The 19,586-nt window shown below is 41.0% G+C and overlaps 1 protein-coding gene across 1 annotated transcript in view; it reads left to right on the forward strand.

Moving 5' to 3' along the window:
* Positions 1-11,033, forward strand: part of frrs1b (ferric-chelate reductase 1b) — a gene marked incomplete at its 5' end in the record, with an annotated part of 33,360 nt that extends 22,327 nt beyond the window's left edge. Inside the window, 4 exons of the mRNA XM_080752416.1 lie at positions 147-205; positions 8,565-8,708; positions 9,487-9,545; positions 10,926-11,033. Of these exons, the coding sequence (XP_080608542.1) occupies positions 147-205; positions 8,565-8,708; positions 9,487-9,545; positions 10,926-11,015 (352 nt within the window). The 3' untranslated portion in view covers positions 11,016-11,033. The remainder of the gene's footprint in view (positions 1-146; positions 206-8,564; positions 8,709-9,486; positions 9,546-10,925) is intronic.
* Positions 11,034-19,586: the final 8,553 nt, after the last annotated feature.

Consider the following 19,586-nt stretch of genomic DNA (forward strand, 5'->3'; position numbering starts at 1 on the left):
GATGTCATATGTCGTATGTCTGTAGCCTTTTTCCTCAGCGTCTTGCCATAGCAAAACGTGCCGCCGCTCACTTCACATTGGGTGTGATTTTGTTTACGTGGTGTGCCAAGAAGAGCCTGATTCCTGGTCCTTTGTTCTCTCTGCAGGCGCTTCCTGTTCAACTGGTTTCATCTGGCGACAGGCCGCCTGGCACAGGTCCTGGCTGGTGAGCAGGGGCGTCACAAGGGGGGGAAAAGTGGGACTGAGTTACAAGGGCCCAAGGTGGAGGGGCCTTCATTATTTTATATACTCTAGCTCAGGGGTCTTCAACAGGGGGTGCGGGACCCCTAGGGGGTCCTCAGAGTAACTACAGGGGGTCCTCCAAATACTTGTGTGATAAGAACTGTATTTTTTCTACACAACCACAACCACTTGAAGACTAGTATCCCTATTTTGTGTGGAACATTAGCCAAGAATAGCCGATCTATAAGCGCGAGGCGTTTGTGATCTTGTAGATCGGCTATTCTTGGCAAAGAGGTTTGGTGTAGAGGAAAAAGAAGAGCAGACTAATGGTTCAGTGTCTAAAAATACACATTAAACCAACTAAGTCTAAGCTGTCTAAACAATCTATGAACATTTTTAATCTGCAGACTGGGGTCCCTGCTTCATCTCTCTCTCACCTAAGGGGTCCTTGCTTCATCTCTCTCTCAGCTAAGGGGTCCTTGGCCTAAAAACGTTGAAGACCCTGCTCTAGCTATTGAAAAATAGCAGATATACAAGCTTGTGAGCTTGTAGATCTTCTATTTTTGAAAAATCTTGAAAATGTGTGCATATCTTTGAATATAGGTGTTTTTTAAGCGAACATTTGTAACTCAAGATTTTGCTTCTGGGGGGTCCCTGGAACTAAATATTTTGAGATGCGGGTCCGTGGCCAAATACATATCATTTTGGGGGTCCTTCACATGAAAAGGTTTGAGCACCACTGACATACAGTAGAAACATAGGTTTTTTCCAAAAACCTTAGAAGGATTCAGAAGACATTTATAGAATCGTGTAAAAACTTTGCACACATTTTGCACACAAACCTTCATGATTTTTCAAAAATAGCAGATCTACAAGCTTGCAGATCTGCTATTTTTCAATAGTTAAAACACAAAATAATGTGTAATATTGTGAACCAACCACACTAATAATGATAACTAGACGTTCGCGGCCCTTCTGGCCGCTCACATCTAGAGATCGCACCCGCTTTGCAGGCACTCGCAGCTAGATGCAATTGGAAATTGCAAGTGTGGTTGCCGACGTGACTATTCTGAAGCTCAACCAATACTCGAGCTATAGTCAGAGCGTTTCAGGCAAACATCGTGCACTTTATGAAAGAAGCATGGAATTTGGCACACAGTTAGAACATGCCATATGGAACATTTTTGGCTATAGGGGCATCGCAGATTTGTCTTGGGAAACTTGTGGGAGCCAATCAAAGTTGCTCTCATAGACTTTACTATAGAGTAAAATAATACAAAAAATAAATATGCTTTGAGGGGTCAAACTAGGTGTTTTTCGGGATTCTGAATCCAATGCAAGCATTTATTTTGCACAAAAAACATTCCTTTCCGAGAAACGGCCGCCACAAAACTTTGAAAAGTGATGACTCATCACTAAACCATAGTTTTATGGGGTCCATTTTTAGCCCAAGGAATGTTTTTCCTGCAAAACAAATGTTGCATTTTATGACAGTATTTATGTCATATTGTATGTCCCAAAAACGTTTTTCAAAAGGTTTGAGGCTAAATTACCACTCCTGAATAGAGAGCCTCTCATTTTTGAATGGCTCTCAGAGCATTTTCAGCTGCAGTACCACCTTTGGCCTGAACTGCGCCACACCCCCCCAAAATGTTTTTGAAAAAAAAACATGTTTTTGAAAAAATATATATATTTTTGAAAAAAAAAATCTTTTTGAAAAAAAAAAATGTTTTTTTGAAAAAAAAAAATGTTTTTTGAAAAAAAAAAAAAAAAAAAAAAATCTTCTAAAACGGCCGTTAATGACGTCACAAACGGCAGCAAATCTGGACAGTCTGTTTTGAGAACCCGTGGGATGCTTTTAACCTCCACCTTCTCAAAACCAGAGAAAGACACAACGGTCTGAAATGGGACTTTGTGAGATAGAAGGTGCTAGTGGGACCCCAAAAAAAGGTTTTAAAATAGGAAAAGTGAATTTTCATGGTGTATCACCTTTAAGACAATTAAAATAGAGCCCATGGTATCTTAAAAAGGATAATATATGGAATATATGTTAAAGGAGATTTTGGAATACTGGATGACGTCATCAGCTGACTATGTGTAGACCAGCTTTGCAAGCTGGTAAAAAAAAATAACACCAGTGTGAAGTGAGCGGCAAGGTTATAATAGTTTTGGATTTTTTCATTCGTTTTAATTTTTATTAGTTTTAGGGTTTTGTTTTCAATTACAGTTTAGTTTTAATTCGTTTTTAAAGTGGGGTTGCTAGTTTCGTTTCGTTTTTATTTTTTGAAAATGCTTAGTTTTAGTTTAGTTTTGATTAGTTTTAGTGTTAGTTTTAGTCTTTTACATAATATGGGGTATTTGTCAGGGGTGAGATTAAAAAAGCTCCGGAAAAAAGTATTAAAATTATAAAAAAATCAACAAAACATCATATTGTGGAGAGTGGCAGAAATGTTGAGACATACAACTTCTCTATTTGACCTCACAACTGCTGTTTTTTTATATACCCTAATAACCAAACCAGTGGTTCTCAAAGTGGGCTTCGAGGACCCCCAGGGATCCTTGAGGGGGTTGCAGGGGGTCCCCAGCAAAAAGGGCGATAATTTATTTTCACTATCATTCCATGCCTAAGGAACACAATGACAGAATATATCACTGTTTTGGTCATGGGTTTCTTCTGTATACCTGGCCGAGGATTGGCATCTGTCTCGGGGGAGGGAGGCTCGGCTGGGGTGGTGTCCTTTACCTTGTCCAGGTACGCTAGGTCTTCTTATCCCTCTAGAGCCCACTGTTGTAATATTACAACGTTTGTATTTTATCCAAAACATTTTTTAAATCATTTTATTTTAGCTCCCCCTACCACCTAAACATCACCATTGGATCCTATTGTTTAGTATTACAATGCCATTGGCCACAATATTTGCATATAAATACCCCCCACAGGGGCTGACATTCACACCCGCCACACCCGCTGACATTCCAGAGTTTTGGTGATCATTAGAATGTATGTAAATTAGAGCATGATTTATGATTTATGATTTATGGCTATAAAACCTTACAAAAACATTAAAAAAAAAAAAAAAAAAACATTTTCCTCTGATTAAGACTCCTACAACACCATCTGATTTTTTAAAATGTTTTATTTCAAGTATTTCTATTTTTGGGCCTTAGAGGGATTTATACATGCTTTTCAAATGGACTTAGATTTGTTGGGTTTTTCCCCTTGAGTAATGCACACCGCTTGCCGTATTACCATTTTCTACAAGGCATTTACTCTTATCTGAAACACAGTCATATTCAAAGTAATCCCAAATGGGACTCTCTTCCAACTTGGGGCTTTCTTCCAACTTTCGCCACCACCGTGATACCGGGTTATGTATTCTGGCGTGTCTGAGGGGCGTGATAAACTGGCACAGAGGGAGATGGGGAGAAGAGCCTGGTGACGTGGGTTAGCATAGGATTAGAAGGAGAAGGAGGAAAAAATAGTTTTAGTTTACTATAATAACCTTGAGCGGTGCAGCCCAGAATTCAGCTCTGTTATTACAAGCTTGGGCCCAGGCCAGAAGGACAGGTCATGAGTCATGACTCCGTTACTACAAGCTTGGGCCCAGGCCAGAAGGACAGGTCATGACTCTGTTACTACAAGCTTGGGCCCAGGCCAGAAAGAAAGGTCATGACTCTGTTACTACAAGCTTGGGCCCAGGACAGAAAGAAAGGTCATGACTCTGTTACTACAAGCTTGGGCCCAGGCCAGAAGGACAGGTCATGACTCTGTTACTACAAGCTTGGGCCCAGGCCAGAAAGAAAGGCCATGACTTGACGGGCTTCATTCCTGGAGGTAGTTAGTGAGGAGAATCTTCTATTGCCATCAAGTTGATGACCCAACCCAGAATATACGCTGAATGAGAGTTTGTTTCATTGACTTCCATTATGAGAAAGGAAAATATGTTTTCAAATGCTTCCTCCTCAAAGTCTCTGCAACGGTAGCGCTGGCAACTCCCATGCATCTCTTATAGCCGGGGAGCCACTGTGCCAAAATGAGAGAAGACCTGTGATGTCATGACATACTCCAAATTTTAGTTTTTCCTATTAATTTGGTCAATAAGGTACACAGAATGAGAGGCCTGCTCTGCCGGAAACACTGCGAAAAAAATGTTTCCCATTGACTTCACTATACTGGAAAAAAAACACCAAAAAAAGTAGCATGTGAGGGGTCAAACTAAGGGTTCTTCATGATTCTGAAGCCATTGCAAGCATTTGTTTTGCATGAAAAACATTCCTTGGGCTAGATTTCAGCCTCTCAAATGAGTCATCACTTTTCACCGTTATTTTGGTCCGTTTTCCAGCCCAAGGAATGTTTTTCATGCAAAACAAATGCTTGCAATGGATTCAGAATCATCAAGAACCCCTAGTTTGACCCCTCACATGCTACTTAAAGCATATTCTTTTGGTGTGTTTCTTTCCTGTATATTGAAGTCGATGGAGTGAATATACTAGTAAGACACCTGAGGGTGGAATGCGACCTCAGGGTGACATGCGACGTCGCGACAATTCTTGACTATCTGGCCAACCACAGCGTTTCTCTGACGATTCTAGTTGTTATCATTCTGGGGGGAGTTTGTTCATGTTTTTGTGAGGGTATCAACCCTAGGAGACACGGGGAGAACATGCAAACTCCACACAGAAAGGCCCTATCGCCAACCCCACCTAGGGTGTGAGCGATAGAGCCTAAACATGGAGATGTGGAGAACACTATATATGGAGATAGTCCAGTCCATCATGTCATATGGGACTACCGTCATAGACAGTAGCCATTGTTAGGCCGGAGTCAATGGCTGTCTGTCTGACTGTCTGTACAGGAAGTGATGTCACATGACATACTTTTTATGCCCATATATGAGTCATTCTGTACCACATCTCCATGTTTAGGCCAAACAGGTTCGCTCCATTTCTCCATGTATAGGTCCAAATGACCAACGTCGAGCTTGACAAGGAGGATACCGCACATTGTACCTCATCCACCCTTTCTTCTCTCTCCTTTTGGTATCTTTATCCTCCTCCTCCTTTTTTTGTCTTTCTTAGTCTTGTGTATCCTTCTCTTTTGGCTACTGTCTATGACGATAGTCCCATATGACATGATGGACTGGACTATCTCCATATATAGTGTTATCCACATTTCGTGTAGCCGCCCCGTACAGGAAGTGATGTCACAACTCGCTGACATCCCACTGACATCACAGAGGTTACGGAAGGAAGGAAGGACACTCAAGCGACACGGTTTTTCAGAGTATATGCGACCTTCGGTCGCAACAAATGGCCATAACTTTTTTTCGCAGAGTTTCCGGCAGAGCAGGCCTCTCATTCTGTGTACCTTAATGACCAAATGAATAGAAAAAACAAAAATAAAAAGTATGTCATGACGTCACAGGTAAAACCCTATTCTTTGAGCTTTTGGGCCTGTGGCTCCCCGGCTATTATGTGGTGTGGAGACGCTGGTGCCTCTTCAGATCCCTTAACGCACTGAAACCCTTGTCACACTGTTTACACACGAAGGGCTTTTCTCCTGTATGGACACGCTGATGTTTCCTTAGATGACCTAACTCACTGAAACTCCTGTCACACTGGAAAGGGTTTTTCACCACTGTGGATACGCTGGTGTGTCTTCAGACTCCCTATCACACTGAAACCCTTGTCACACTGTTTACAGACAAAGGGTTTTTCTCCAGTGTGGACACGCTGGTGCGTCTTCAGAGTGTCTAACACACTGAAACTCTTGTCACACTGTTTACAGACAAAGGGCTTTTCTCCAGTGTGGACACGCTGATGTGTTTTCAGAGTGTCTAACACACTGAAACCCTTGTCACACTGTTTACACACGAAGGGCTTTTCTCCTGTATGGACACGCTGATGTCTCCTTAGGTGACCTAACTGACTGAAACTCTTGTCACACTGTTTACAGACAAAGGGCTTTTCTCCAGTATGGACACGCTGATGTGTTTTCAGACTCCCTAACACACTGAAACTCTTGTCACACTGTTTACAGACAAAGGGCTTTTCTCCAGTGTGGACACGCTGATGTGTTTTCAGACTCCCTAACACACTGAAACCCTTGTCACACTGTTTACAGACAAAGGGTTTTTCTCCAGTGTGGATACGCTGGTGTGCCTTCAGACTCCCTATCACACTGAAACCCTTGTCACACTGTTTACACACAAAGGGTTTTTCTCCACTGTGGACACGCTGGTGTGTCTTCAGGTGATGTAACCACCTGAAACTCTTATCGCACTGATTACACACAAAGGGTCCTTCTTCAGAATGGACATGCTGGTGCCTCTTTAGGTTACCTGCCTCACTGAAACCCTTGTCACACTGTTTACACACAAAGGGTTTCTCTCCATTGTGTGTACGTTGGTGTGTCTTTAGGTTACCTGCCTCACTGAAACCCTTGTCACACTGTTTACACTGGAACGCTTTTTCTTTGGTGTGGACATGCTGGACGTGCTGTGCCGATACCTCAATGAAACTCTCGTCACATAAGAGGTTTTCTTTCATGTGTAGGTCATCAAATGTTTCTTTACTTCTCCTGGCTGCGTTGAAGTCCTCGCAAGATCTTGGTTCGTCTGTGTCTCCTTGTTGCTGGCCGGTTACACAGCTGGTGATTGTCCGACAGGAAGATGAGGGCAGCTGTCCATTGCTCGTCGTTTGGCGGTAGAGGTTGTTGTGGTTCCACGTCATGTCTTCATGGAGGGTGACCCGAGACGTGAAGGTGGAAAATTGGTTCATGGACACCGCTGATGCTATTGGACTGTAAATTGGAAGGTGTTTCTTTGTCTCTTGCTGGCTGGAAAGACTGATATATTCTCTGTCAATATATTTCTCCCCTCTATGTCTCTATGTATCGCTGCCTCTCTGACTCTCACAGTAGACTATGTCCGTTAATAACTTCTCTTGGTCGTATACCCAGACTAAATGTGACGTTTAGAAGCTGCGTCACTTCTTATTCAGGTTGCCCAGAGCTCTGGTCTGACGTCACACAACACAAACCATTGACATCATTCCTAATAACACCGATTTGCACATCTGACAGTTAGAAATTCATCCATCTGGTATTTTAGCTGAATCAATGAATCAAGTTGATGACCTAACCTGGAAGTAGAGGCAGCTGGCAGTCTAAGAAAAAAATCAAACCTCGGTTCGAAGTGAAGCGGTGAACTTTTATTCTATGTGTTCTAGAGTTATGAACTCTGTGATCTATACGTTCTCTATATTCTGAATGAATGAATGATTTTATCTGGAGGGCCGAATTGTCATGTGAAGCTTGACCAATCCTCAAAGTATCCAATCATCAGACCGGGACGGACACTACACACATACGTACGGACGGACGGACGGACGGACGGACGGACGGGACAGGACGGATAAAACCTATTCATTCTGAACTGAAATGGCCATATTATGGACATGGGACACACATTTTGCTTTTTGAAAAAGCCTATTCATTCTGGACTGATATTCTGGACGTACGGGACAGAAAAAACCTGTTCATTCTGGACTGAAATGACCATATATGGACATGAGGTGACAGACATTTTGTTTTTGATAAAACCTATTCATTTTGGACTGAAATGACCATATATGGACATGGGACACACATTTTGTTTTTGATAAAACCTGTTCATTCTGGACTGAAATGACCATATATGGACGTGGGACACACAAAGCCACTCCTTGGAAGCGGCTTTCACCGCTTCAAAAAATACACATTTTATACCAGCTTGCGTCTTGTGGAGCAGCTTAGTGGCCTTGTGGAATAAACTGTTAACTGAACTCCGTCTTACCGTTTATATTTTAATAATATTAATGATAAGATACTAGTAAAACGCCTCAGGGTGACAGGCCATCTGGCCAGTGATGTATATCGGACCCCTGGAGACCCCTGCATGATAGTCAACAATGTTATGTCAAAACATGCCCATATACAGGCATTACCAAATATGGGCATTCCCAGATATGTCCTTAATATTGATGATATTGGGACAGCGATCTCCATATATGGGCATAATGCTGCACATTAAGTTAATCATCTGCATGGGACCCCCCAAAATAATGTGGGGACCCCCCCTGAGGGTCCCGACCCACAGGTTGAGAACCACTGCTATAAATAATAATGTCACCATAGTCCAGGACTGAGAGGAAAGTGGCCTCAATAATGTTTGTGTCTCCTCTCCTCTCCTCTCCTCTCCTCTCCTCTCCTCTCCTCTTCCTCTCCTCTCCTCTCCTCTCCCCTCCCCTCCTCTCCTCTCCTCTCCTCTCCTCTCCTCTCCTCTCCTCTCCTCTCCTCCCAGTGATCAGTGTGTTCCTGGGTGTTACCCAGCAGGCCTTGCTGTTAGCAGGTGGGTGGTTTACCTGTGTGCTGGGTGGATGGTTGCTGTGGATCGTTCTGACTGACCTGGTTCTCCTCATCCACTCTCACACCTGCAGCATGACAGGTACTGACACAATACAATCACTGAAGTTATAGTTTCAGTAACAGTTTAGTAATAGTTTAGTTTTGAGGTAAATTTACTTAAAGGAGTAGGCTACTCCACCACTTTTCAACCTATCTTCATATAATTGGTCCTCACTAAAAAATAGCTTTTTCTCTCAGTGGAGGGTTGTGGGCAGGTCAGAAACCCATCGTCTTGTGACATCATCGATTGGGAATCCAAGCTAATAGAAAATGCAGGCTTTCTACTCCTGAAAAGTTGCAATGTTAAAGTGGAAGCCATTGTTCTCGCAATAATAAAAATCAAAATATTAAAAATAAAATGATTTTTGGAAAATGATGATGTCACAAGACGATGGATTTCTGAACTTCCCACAGCTCTCCTAAGAGACTTGGACAGAGTAGAAAAAAATTAAATGAAGATGGGTTGAAAAGTGGCAAAGTCCTCCTTTAAGTATGTTGATTCTTCAATGCTTTTACTCGTCTTTTCCACCATCTGAGAGGCAAATAGCCGATTGCATTGTTGTCCACTAAAATTAGTTACTTTTACTTTGGTACTAGTCGATTTGTCATATGGCCCAAGTGTGTGCCACCAAAACTGTGGGAAGATAAAGAAAAATACATTTTGCCGGAAATAAAGTCCGACAAGTACCATAGCCTGGTTGCCCTGTCAGGGAAACCACACTAATCAGAGCAGAGACCCCACATTGTCCCACCCACGATCTGTCCACAGGAAGCAGAAAAACATGCCTGAACAGTTGATATTGTTGATCTGTTCACAGGAAGTAGTGAGGACAAAGAAAGCTTGTTATCCAATCCAGAGCGTCACAAACATCAAGGGGTGAGTCACACATCGCAACACATAAACAGTACACTTAGCCCTATTCACGGCCCGCCCCCATAGCAAATTTCTCAGCAACTTCCTGGTGCTGACGTCAGCTTAGAAGGGTAAAATAACACAGAAATTGCTGGACTTAAAGCCAACAAATCATTATTTCGAACGGTAAAGTAAATTATAATGCTTTGTGCCTTTTACTATCTTGTGTTCTTCATCATGCTCGCCGTATTTTATACTGAAAAACATTTTTTAAATAGTTCAAATAGCTGATCTACAAGCTCACAACGTGTCGATGTAGATTGGCTATTTATTTTTTTTGTTTTTTGTTTTTTCTTCTTCAAAATAGTAAAAAAAAAACGTGTAGGGGTTTAGGGTTTAGCATGGACGAAAATAGGGTCCATGGTGTCTTTTTGTGTTTTTGCTCTACATTAAATATCTTATCTGAAGATAGCAGTCTACAAGCTGCTATTTTTATCGATTTGATTATAATCAGTTCCGAAAATAATCAATGAATAATCAATACCTATTTTGGGCATGACATTGTGGATGCAAAATCCCAATTAATGTCCAGAATAGTGAAGAGAAGATCTACAAGCTGCGCAACGCATTTGCGGGCCGGGCTAGAAAGTATACAAATACGCTTAAGCAGTATAAGCACTTAATTGATTGTTCGATTAATGGAAAAAGAAATAACTAATCAATAGTTGCAGCTCTACAGTAGATTCATGTTCTAACTTGCTTAATTGTCCACAAAATAATGGACAAAGAATGAGCCAGTCATCCAACTCTGTGTGACAATATTCTATGTCTTTAATCTGTATCTGTTTTATTTAGACTCTGCCCTTCTTTTGAAGTGTTTTAAAGAGGCGGTGCCATAGTTTTGTACTTTTTATAGCTTTCATGTGTCTAGGAGGTTGACAGTACTTCATTAGACCCCCTGGTGTGGTTGATATGAGCAATTATGTATTGCCTTTCTATTTGGGTTTTAGCAGTAGGCTGCCTGCCACCTTGTGGGGTCAAACGTGCCGGTCCAAAAACACAGATACTTATTACATCACAGAATCAACCCCTCCCCTAATTACCATTCACCCAACATATGTGGGTGTGGCTAACTTCAGCTGGGTCACCACCCACCATGACAACCACGCATACCAATGAACTGGTGGGTGTGGCCACATGAAAACATAATTTTAACTCTTTCTGTACACTTTTTTGGAAAAAAATCGTCCTCCTAGTATAATCATAATAGTAGATAATCATGTTTTATAGGGGGGGAAAATCATGGCACCCCATCTTTAAGTAACGTCTTTGTGTGTATGAGCGAGCTTGGGATACCTGAATTTACCGTCTGTCTGTCTGTCTGTCTGTCTGTCTGTCTGTCAGGAACCGTTTAAAACCGTGATGCTGGTGGTCTTCCTCGTTGGGCATGCATGGTTCCTGGGAGTGATGGTGACTGCTATAATCCATCTATAAATAACCACATATATTATTAACTAATTAGCCTTTAATTACCATTTGTGTTCCAGTTAACTTGTATATTTAAAACCACAGTTATTTCTGTTCCCTGCTATAGTTTGTAAATGTGCTGTTCTGTGGTGTAGCTTGTTGTGTTCAGTACTAATTCTCACCTGTTCTCCATGTGTTGCTGGTCGTTTTGCTGAATAAATCCTTGTGCATTTGACGTGCTCTGCTCCTGCCTGTCTGTTCTTCCTATATCTCTCGAGTCGCACCGTGACTTAAAGGTGTATGCAGTGATAATGAAAGTGGCTGGGGGTCATCTTGTCCCTCACTGGCCTTACAGCGTGGAAATGTTTAGATTTTTATAGATTTTTTACACCATTATAATGTTCTCCTTTTGATCATTAGACCCAATCACTGAATATCGGTAGGCCTACGTCTCCGGCTTCAGGATATGATACTGATTTACTACGAGACTGTGGCATTTTATGAGTTCAGTAGTTTACAATCTAGGCATTTAGCAGACGCTCTTAATTCAGAGCGACTGTGGTGCTCAAAACTCTTATTTTGACCATCATAACTAAACATCATAACATAACTACGGCCATACTCTACCCTGATTGATCGAGGACTGGCTGGCCACCTCTGAAAACTGAATCTAGCTATGCTCGCAACACGGGCCATGGTGGAAGTCCTTATATGGTCAGCATCACTGAATATACCTTAATGCTCATAGTCCATGATTTGTTTGTAGCTCATGTATAGTATCCTGTGTACAGTGTAGTAGGCCTATAAATTATATTGTGTTTATTTATTATATATTTTTTAATCCAAGCTGGCATCCATATTTTTTTGAGGCTATTTTATACAGAGGCAAAATATGAGGGTAATAACAAATACAACTGTATACAGAGGTTTGTAAACGACATCTTGCAAAGGTGACATGAATCTTTAAGCTATATTTAGTACTTATGTAGTACATCTTGGCCAAGTGGTTTGGTATTAAGTTAGCGATACATACGGGTGATGACCCGGAAGTAGATCACTTACTCTGATGTAATATAAAGATTTAGCTTTGATAAAACAAGGATCCATGTTGTAGCCAAGGACATTTGATCACAGTATCCTGCAAACACTTCAAATACAGGCATTCATTTCCAAACAAACACACATAGGCACATGTATTGAGATACATTATTTATTGTTGCAATAATCTCTTGGAACACTGACATGAATAAAACTGAGGCAAAAATCCACCCTACATTGAACACTGCCATGAAGAAAACAATGGCAAAAATCTTCATAAAAAAAAAAGTGTTTCACCAGCATAGCCGTGGTTTTACAAAATTAGACTTGTAAGGACTTTGACATAAGAATAAACAACAATGACTTTCCTCATTATGTCACTTTTTCATTTCACTATACGTCGACTTTAACTTCATGTCTGAGCCGACATGAGCACAAATCAGGCACATAACACTATGTGACACAGGACGAAAGGGCAGTCCCAGACACAAGGGGTGGTCCCAGACACAAGGGGTGGTCCCAGACACAAGGGGTGGTCCCAGCACATAAGGACCAGGATATAAGGGGCGCGACTACGGTTTTCCCAGTGAACCTGAGCGCAACGGTGGGGGCGTGGGAGTGTGAGGAACACACACCACTGACTATTACCGATGATGGAGAGGTTATAATATAGCTTAATGTATTGAGAGGAACTCTTGCCGATTTCGTAAGAGACTCGTCGCCAATTGCAAGATATTTAAAAGTTATTTGGGGCCATGATGATAACCCCTTCTTCCCATTATTAGACTAAAGGATTTATATTGTCTGTGTTATTGCTTACCACCACAATTATTCACGTGTGGCAAGATCGCGGTTCCACTAGTTTTACTAGTAGGCTAGTGTAGGCCTAGAAGCCTTTTCAGAAGTTAATTTAAAGGGGAAGACCACCCATTTTCAATATTGAACTGTGTCATTAATATACCTTAGAGGAGTTGTGTGGAAATAGTAAAAAAGTTCCCCCTCTTCTGTGTTGCCTAGAACTGCAGGATTGATTTTGGGGTTTGTATTGTAAAGTACAACTTGATGACATCACACATTGTACTTTACAATACAAACCCCAAAATCAATCCTCCAGTTCTAGGTAACACAGAAGGGGGGGAACTTTTTTTCTATTTCCACACAACTCCTCTAAGGTATATTAATGACATATTTCAATATTGAAAATGGGTGGTCTTCCCCTTTAATGTTTTCCATTTAATGATTTCCTTTATCCTCATCTAATCTTGCGCTAATGCACACAATTGTTTTCACCAGGTTTTAAGGCCTAGTAGGCTTTTCAGAAGTTCATTTAATGTTTTCTCCTTATTGATTTCCTTTATCGTCATCTTTGCGCTAATGCACGCAACTGTTTTCGCCAGGTTTAAGGTCTTATTTTAGTTGTTTCTCATAAGCTCGCGACCCTCCTTGCCCATCGGCCCCCACCGTTGTGCTTAGGTTCACTGGGAAAACCGTGGTTGCATAAGGGGCAGTCCCAACACATAAGGGGTCCCGTAAGGGGCGGTCCGGTCCCTGGTGGTGAAACACCTTTTTTTTTTTTTTTTTTACAGCAGCGGACTTTTTCTATTTTAGAACATCAGCAAAGCAAGTGTGGTCAATTAGTCTTTTGTACTGAAACAACGGAAGCGTGGAAGCTACATTACAAAAACATCATGAACATTATGTCAAAGAGTTGTCAGGCTGATGCCGTGCAAAGCTGCTGTTCCCACAAACTGGAACGTTTATTTCGTGCATGACAACTACCCCAAAAAAAAGAGAAAAAGAAATACCCACATTGGATAAAAATGTATTTATATTTACAATCATATAGCCTTACAAAGTCCCTTATTGAGGTCTAAAGGACAATTCACATGGGGAGTGACCAGTGGTGCAAAGAACATTTACTTTAAGTACATCTTAAGGTACTTTTACTCAAGTATTTGTATCTTCTTTTTTAAATACTGTATGCTTCTACTTCACTATATCTCAGACAAAAAAATATTGTAATTTGGATCCAGTATAATTACGGTAATTGAAAACTTTAGTTACTAGTAGTTACTTTGCCTATTTAGATTATTATTAGGGCTGGGACACGATTTAAAAAATTAATCGAATTAATCAGAGGCTTTGTAATTAATTAATTGAAATTAATCGCATGTTTAATGGCATATAAATATTTGACCTGAGAAGATTTTTTTTCAAGTAAAACACATTTTGTTGTACGAGTGAATCAACAAGTGAGATTTTTTAAATCTAAATTTCGCATCCACTGGGCCAAGCAAAGCGCTCTGATCGGCTACTTCTCCCTTTGCGTTTGCTGTCTCTTCTTGGTTGGTGCATCGCTATGATCGGTATGCCCGAAACTGAAGGTTCTGTGGTGCAAAAACGTAAGTGTGATTAAAATGCGTACATTTTTTTAACGGCGTTAATTTTCTGTAATTAATTAATCGCAATTAATCAGTTAAAGTCCCAGCCTTAATTATTATTTAAATACAAACAGTAACCCATTAATGCCGTTTTGTGTGCATGAGACGAGCGCGAACATGACACGTTCACAGCCCCAACCTAAACACTTGCCTCTCGTTGCAAAGAAACGACTTGGCATATCAATCGCTTCCCGTGTGAAAAGGCCTATTAGCTGGCACAGTATGTGCATTTTTGTGCATTTTTGTATTGTTAAAGGGAACTAAAGGGGACAAAAGTGCCTTTGAAACAAGAGTAATTGTATGTATAATTATATGGCTAATACCCTGTTATATTATAAAATATTCGTGTTTTAATTTCCATATGCAAAATAAGTCCACAACTTAGGTCGTAGGATTAGGGAATATATCCCTGAAGTTTGTTCAAAGTACTGTAAAAAAGGAGGGGCTTTTGTGATCATAGGCTTGTGATGATTCTTCTTTGTGTGCTTTATTTTCAGCAAGCTCAAGACAATGTCCCATGTATTCCTGCGGTTGCACGTGACCGTTGGCTGCCAATAGCATTCGAGATTGTACCATTTCTACCAATGAACGTTGATTTCTACAATGATGGCGGCACCCATACAACGGCCAAAAAAGCTTAATTTGCGAAGCATAGAAACATGCCTGAACAGTTGATATTGTTGATCTGTTCACAGGAAGTAGTGAGGACAAAGAAAGCTTGTTATCCAATCCAGATCGTATTTGTGTTTTCATTTCCATATGCAAAATAAGTCCACAACTTGGGTCGTATGATTAGGGAATATATCCCTGAAGTTTGTTTAAAGTACTTTTGCTTTACTTGAGCACATCCATTTTTCAATACTTTATACTTTTATATTATATTGCACTTTTTGCTCCACTGAAATTGTTTGAAAACTTTAGTTACACGTTTGAAGACTTTAGTTACACATTTGTAGACATATTTTTACAAAACATACATTAACAATTTAAGCCCTATTGTATACTTCATCTATTCGAAAATAGCCGATCCACATGCTCACGACGTGTCACATATCATCACCTCAAAGATCTGCTATTTTTGAAAGATACAGTATTGACACATTTTGAAAACCTGTGAAATGGGACATTCTGCATAATGAGTACTTTTACTCAAGTACGTTTTTGAATACTGGCCAAGGTAGCATACTGTATATACCTTTTACTTGTAACATAACATTAACCACTTAAGCCCTATATTTCATACTTTGGCTAATTGAAAACAGCAGATGCGACACGTTGCGAACTTGTAAATCCGCTATTTGTGAAAGATTTTAGAAATAATTATAACATTTCCAGTTACGGGAAAGTTAAACTCCAAGCTCCAATTCCAGCATTTCATGAACCAAACTAAAAGCACAGTATGAAAATACAATCAATAATATACATACGGTAGGCCTACATAATAGCAATATAGCATTTGCGTTATCAAGACAGAACACTAAAATACGACTTTTTAAAATCTGATTTACACGTCAAATGTCAAGAAAAGGTTTATTAAACTGGACTTTACATTACTGTGACAGTACACTAACATTAAGGAATCTAGGCAAAATAAAGACTTTATTTGAATTCCCTTATAGATATTTTCCAAGTGTGTAACCGTAAATGGGCTACACTCTGATAATCTGCTCTGATTTCTCCGATGATTGTCGTAAACCCTAATGTAATATATGGTATTGTCGCTGTCGGGTGGAAACCTTATATGTCCAAAACCACCAATTCCGGGCACCGAAACGGGTCTTAGCACCGGGCGGGCACAATGAAGGTTTTATCAGCCACTGCTACCTGCAGCCATCACAATGTTCTGAGTTGTTCGGACAGATGTTTTGAGTTTAAATGTGCAATCCATAACTTTTATGTCCTGTCCTACCTATGATTTGAATGCAGATCTTCCCAAACAAGCAAATATATATATATTTTTTTTACTTTTGATCTATGATGGAATGTTTGGTTTGGTGGAGGATATATTGAACCTAATGCCCCCGTGTTGCAATGCTGCAACCTGCACGAGTGCTACCGATGTCTCTGGTTGACGTTGGCACATTTCACTCAGGTTTTTTCATCTCACTCATGTCACTTTGGCTGCTGACCTCACTCAGCAACAAAATAAAAATAAAATAAACAAAAATTAAAATAAAACAATTCACAGGAGGCAAGCAGTGATCAACCCATGATATTGTGCACTGCAATGTAGTTTCAAATGCACTACATTGCAGATGCCTTTTTGAGAGTAAAAAAATTAAAAAGAAGAAGAAGACATGCATGATCTGGGCAGATTGCCCCAGGAAATTTGTCCATGTGAACCAGAGACATCGGTACCTTGTAGATGTGACTCAGGGAAATAAGAAACCTTATTTGGTTGAATGTTGTCTATAACGTGGTTAAAATAATGTATTCACTAGAAATTTCAGTTTTAAAGGCTAGCTTGTTTCAATGTTCCTGCTCATCTATAAGGTGCCTATTTAAATCCAGTGTAGACACAAACACAGTCTTTCTGTTTTTGAGCGGTGGTCACACCGTCTCCATAGCGTGGCCGTGTGTGTATCCGTGTATGTATGTATGTATGTGTGTGTGTGTGTGTATGTGTGTGTGTGTCTGTGTGTGTGTGTCTGTCTGTATGTAGCCTGTGGTGTATGTAGCCTGCAATACCTTTTCTGACCACACATGTTAAGGGAGGGGCGCTGTTGTTCAGGCCAGGCACACTCACACTCACATTCACACACACAAATACACACACACACAAACACACACACACACACACACACACACACACACACACACACACACACACACACACACACACACACACACACACACACACGCAGCCTCCACCGCTCAGTTCACACAAGTGTGATTTTTTTTAAACCAATGCATCACAGAAGCAGACAGTCAGTCGCTTACACACGTAAACAAACAATTTGCAACGCAACATCTAAAGTGGAACGAACACTCGGCGAAGGTGATGACGGATGCTTTTCACCGCCATCTGCTGGCTCCGCCTCCAGTCCGGTGGGCCCCGCCTCCCGTTCAGTCGCCACCGGCGGCGAACTCTCCTGCCTCCCAGCGCAGTGCCAGGGCACTCTTACGCCTCCCGCCGCTGTAGACCTCTGGAAACTGACAAGAGTAAAGTGCAAGAGTAACAAAGTAGGTTTACTAGAGTACAGGGTTCCCACACATCTTTACCAATTAACTCTCCCCACGCTTTGAACGATAACGCTCGCCCCATTTTTTACAGAACCTCGATGCCAATACGGCGCTCGTTCGGTTCGTTCGTCTGATGACTGTAAGCTGATGAGGGGTCGCGCGGCCGTTTACTGTAAACACATTTTCCGCTGTGATGGTGTAAAAAATCCATTATGCGTTAGATCAACGGAGAACAATTCACTTCCTTGTTGATTTCCTCTGGCCCGGAGGCTCTGTAGCCAGTGACTGCTCTGAATGTACGGCAACACATAGCAGGACAATTCACATTCATTCTCGCATGAGGCCGCCCTCTGCTGCCTGGCAGACCAAAGTGCACTATTGCACAACCAAAAAAAAATAAAAAATAAAAATAAATGTCTGTCTGTCTATCTACTATAACGTCGCAAAGGTAAGCCGCTTTTTGATGGCGCCAGACCCAATAAATAAATAAATAATCTGGCAGTAGGAGAGTTAATTTCCAAAACTTTTCCAGAATATTTAACCCAATTTCCAGGACTATATAACAATAATTCAGCTCAATATCAGGTCGCTTACTCGTATGCGCACTGAACAAAGACAGCTAGCGTATGCCAGTGGTTCTCAACCTTTTCAGGACGTGACCCCTGAAATAATCATGTTTTAACTGGGGACCCTGGCACCCTGACGAGCACTAAAAGAGTTGAGGAATTTTGTATAACACGGTTCTATTGACCCGTTTCTTGTTTACAAACATTGAGACTAAATGCACAGGTGACATTATCATGTAATCAATTCCCACCAATCCCCAAACCTGTTGTTTTGGGGAGCGCTGGTTTCATTGGCTAATTTTGGTACTGACCTGCGCGCGCATCTAGTTCTTATCAGTGTAACGTGGACCAGAAATGCGTCTATAGTGAAAATAGCAGATCTACATGCTCACAACGCCTCGCAAATTTCGTCCATCAGTGTGTTCAACTAATCGTCTCTTCATGCTGATAATCATCACTACACATTATGGAAACAGTACATTCTAAACCGTTTTTGTTGTTTAGTTGCAGTTGTTTGTGTGAAAATAAGGAAGAATGAGCAACTAGTATCTCTTATGATTGCAATATATCGATCTCATCATCCTTTAAAATCAGGCTGTCAAAAACACAGCAGGCCAAGGTCGCAGGGGCGTCAATTGGGTATGGCAGGGGGGGAAATAAAAGTTACTTTTAAATATAAATCCATGAAAGTCTCTGTGTCTATCTGTTCTGGTTATTATGTTGTTAAATTACAGTAAAATAACTACAAATGCTAAATTTAAAGAATATTATAATTATATTCTCCACACTTTTATTCTCCCCATCTTGACAAAATGGTATATTCCCAGGTTCCGCAGGTCAGCTGCACAGGTGCAATGCATATTGTTAATTGTGGCACGTTTTCTAACATGCCAAGTTTAGGTGCACATGAAAAACCATTCCAGGCTGCCATATCCAGCCCAAGAAACCGTAGAAACCTGTGTAAAAAACTTTTTTCAGACATTGTGAAAATAGCCGATCTACATGCTCATTTGCTATTTTCACAACAGAACCGTGTTATACAAAATGTAATGCCTCTTTTCCATGAGGACTCCCATCTTTGCCATACCCTAGCTTTTACTGAACTGACGCCACTGCAAGGTCGGGCGTGTGTTTTTGCAGCTTCAGAACCGGCAGCTGTCCACTGCCCGGGGAGTCCATAGAGCAAGACCTCTCGCTTGGCGAGATGTCACCTCGGAACACAGGACTCAATAGAATGCAGTTTGTTGACTCAAATACCAATTTCAGGGACTTGTTTTGTTTGCTAGCACATACAACAAATCAGCGTTTTGATCAATCAGCGTGTATGATCAATTTAAGGTATTACGTTAACCCTGGGAATGTAAACAAAT

This window comes from Nannobrachium achirus (genome assembly GCF_963921795.1).
Source record: "Nannobrachium achirus genome assembly, chromosome: 21".
NCBI lineage: Eukaryota > Metazoa > Chordata > Actinopteri > Myctophiformes > Myctophidae > Nannobrachium > Nannobrachium achirus.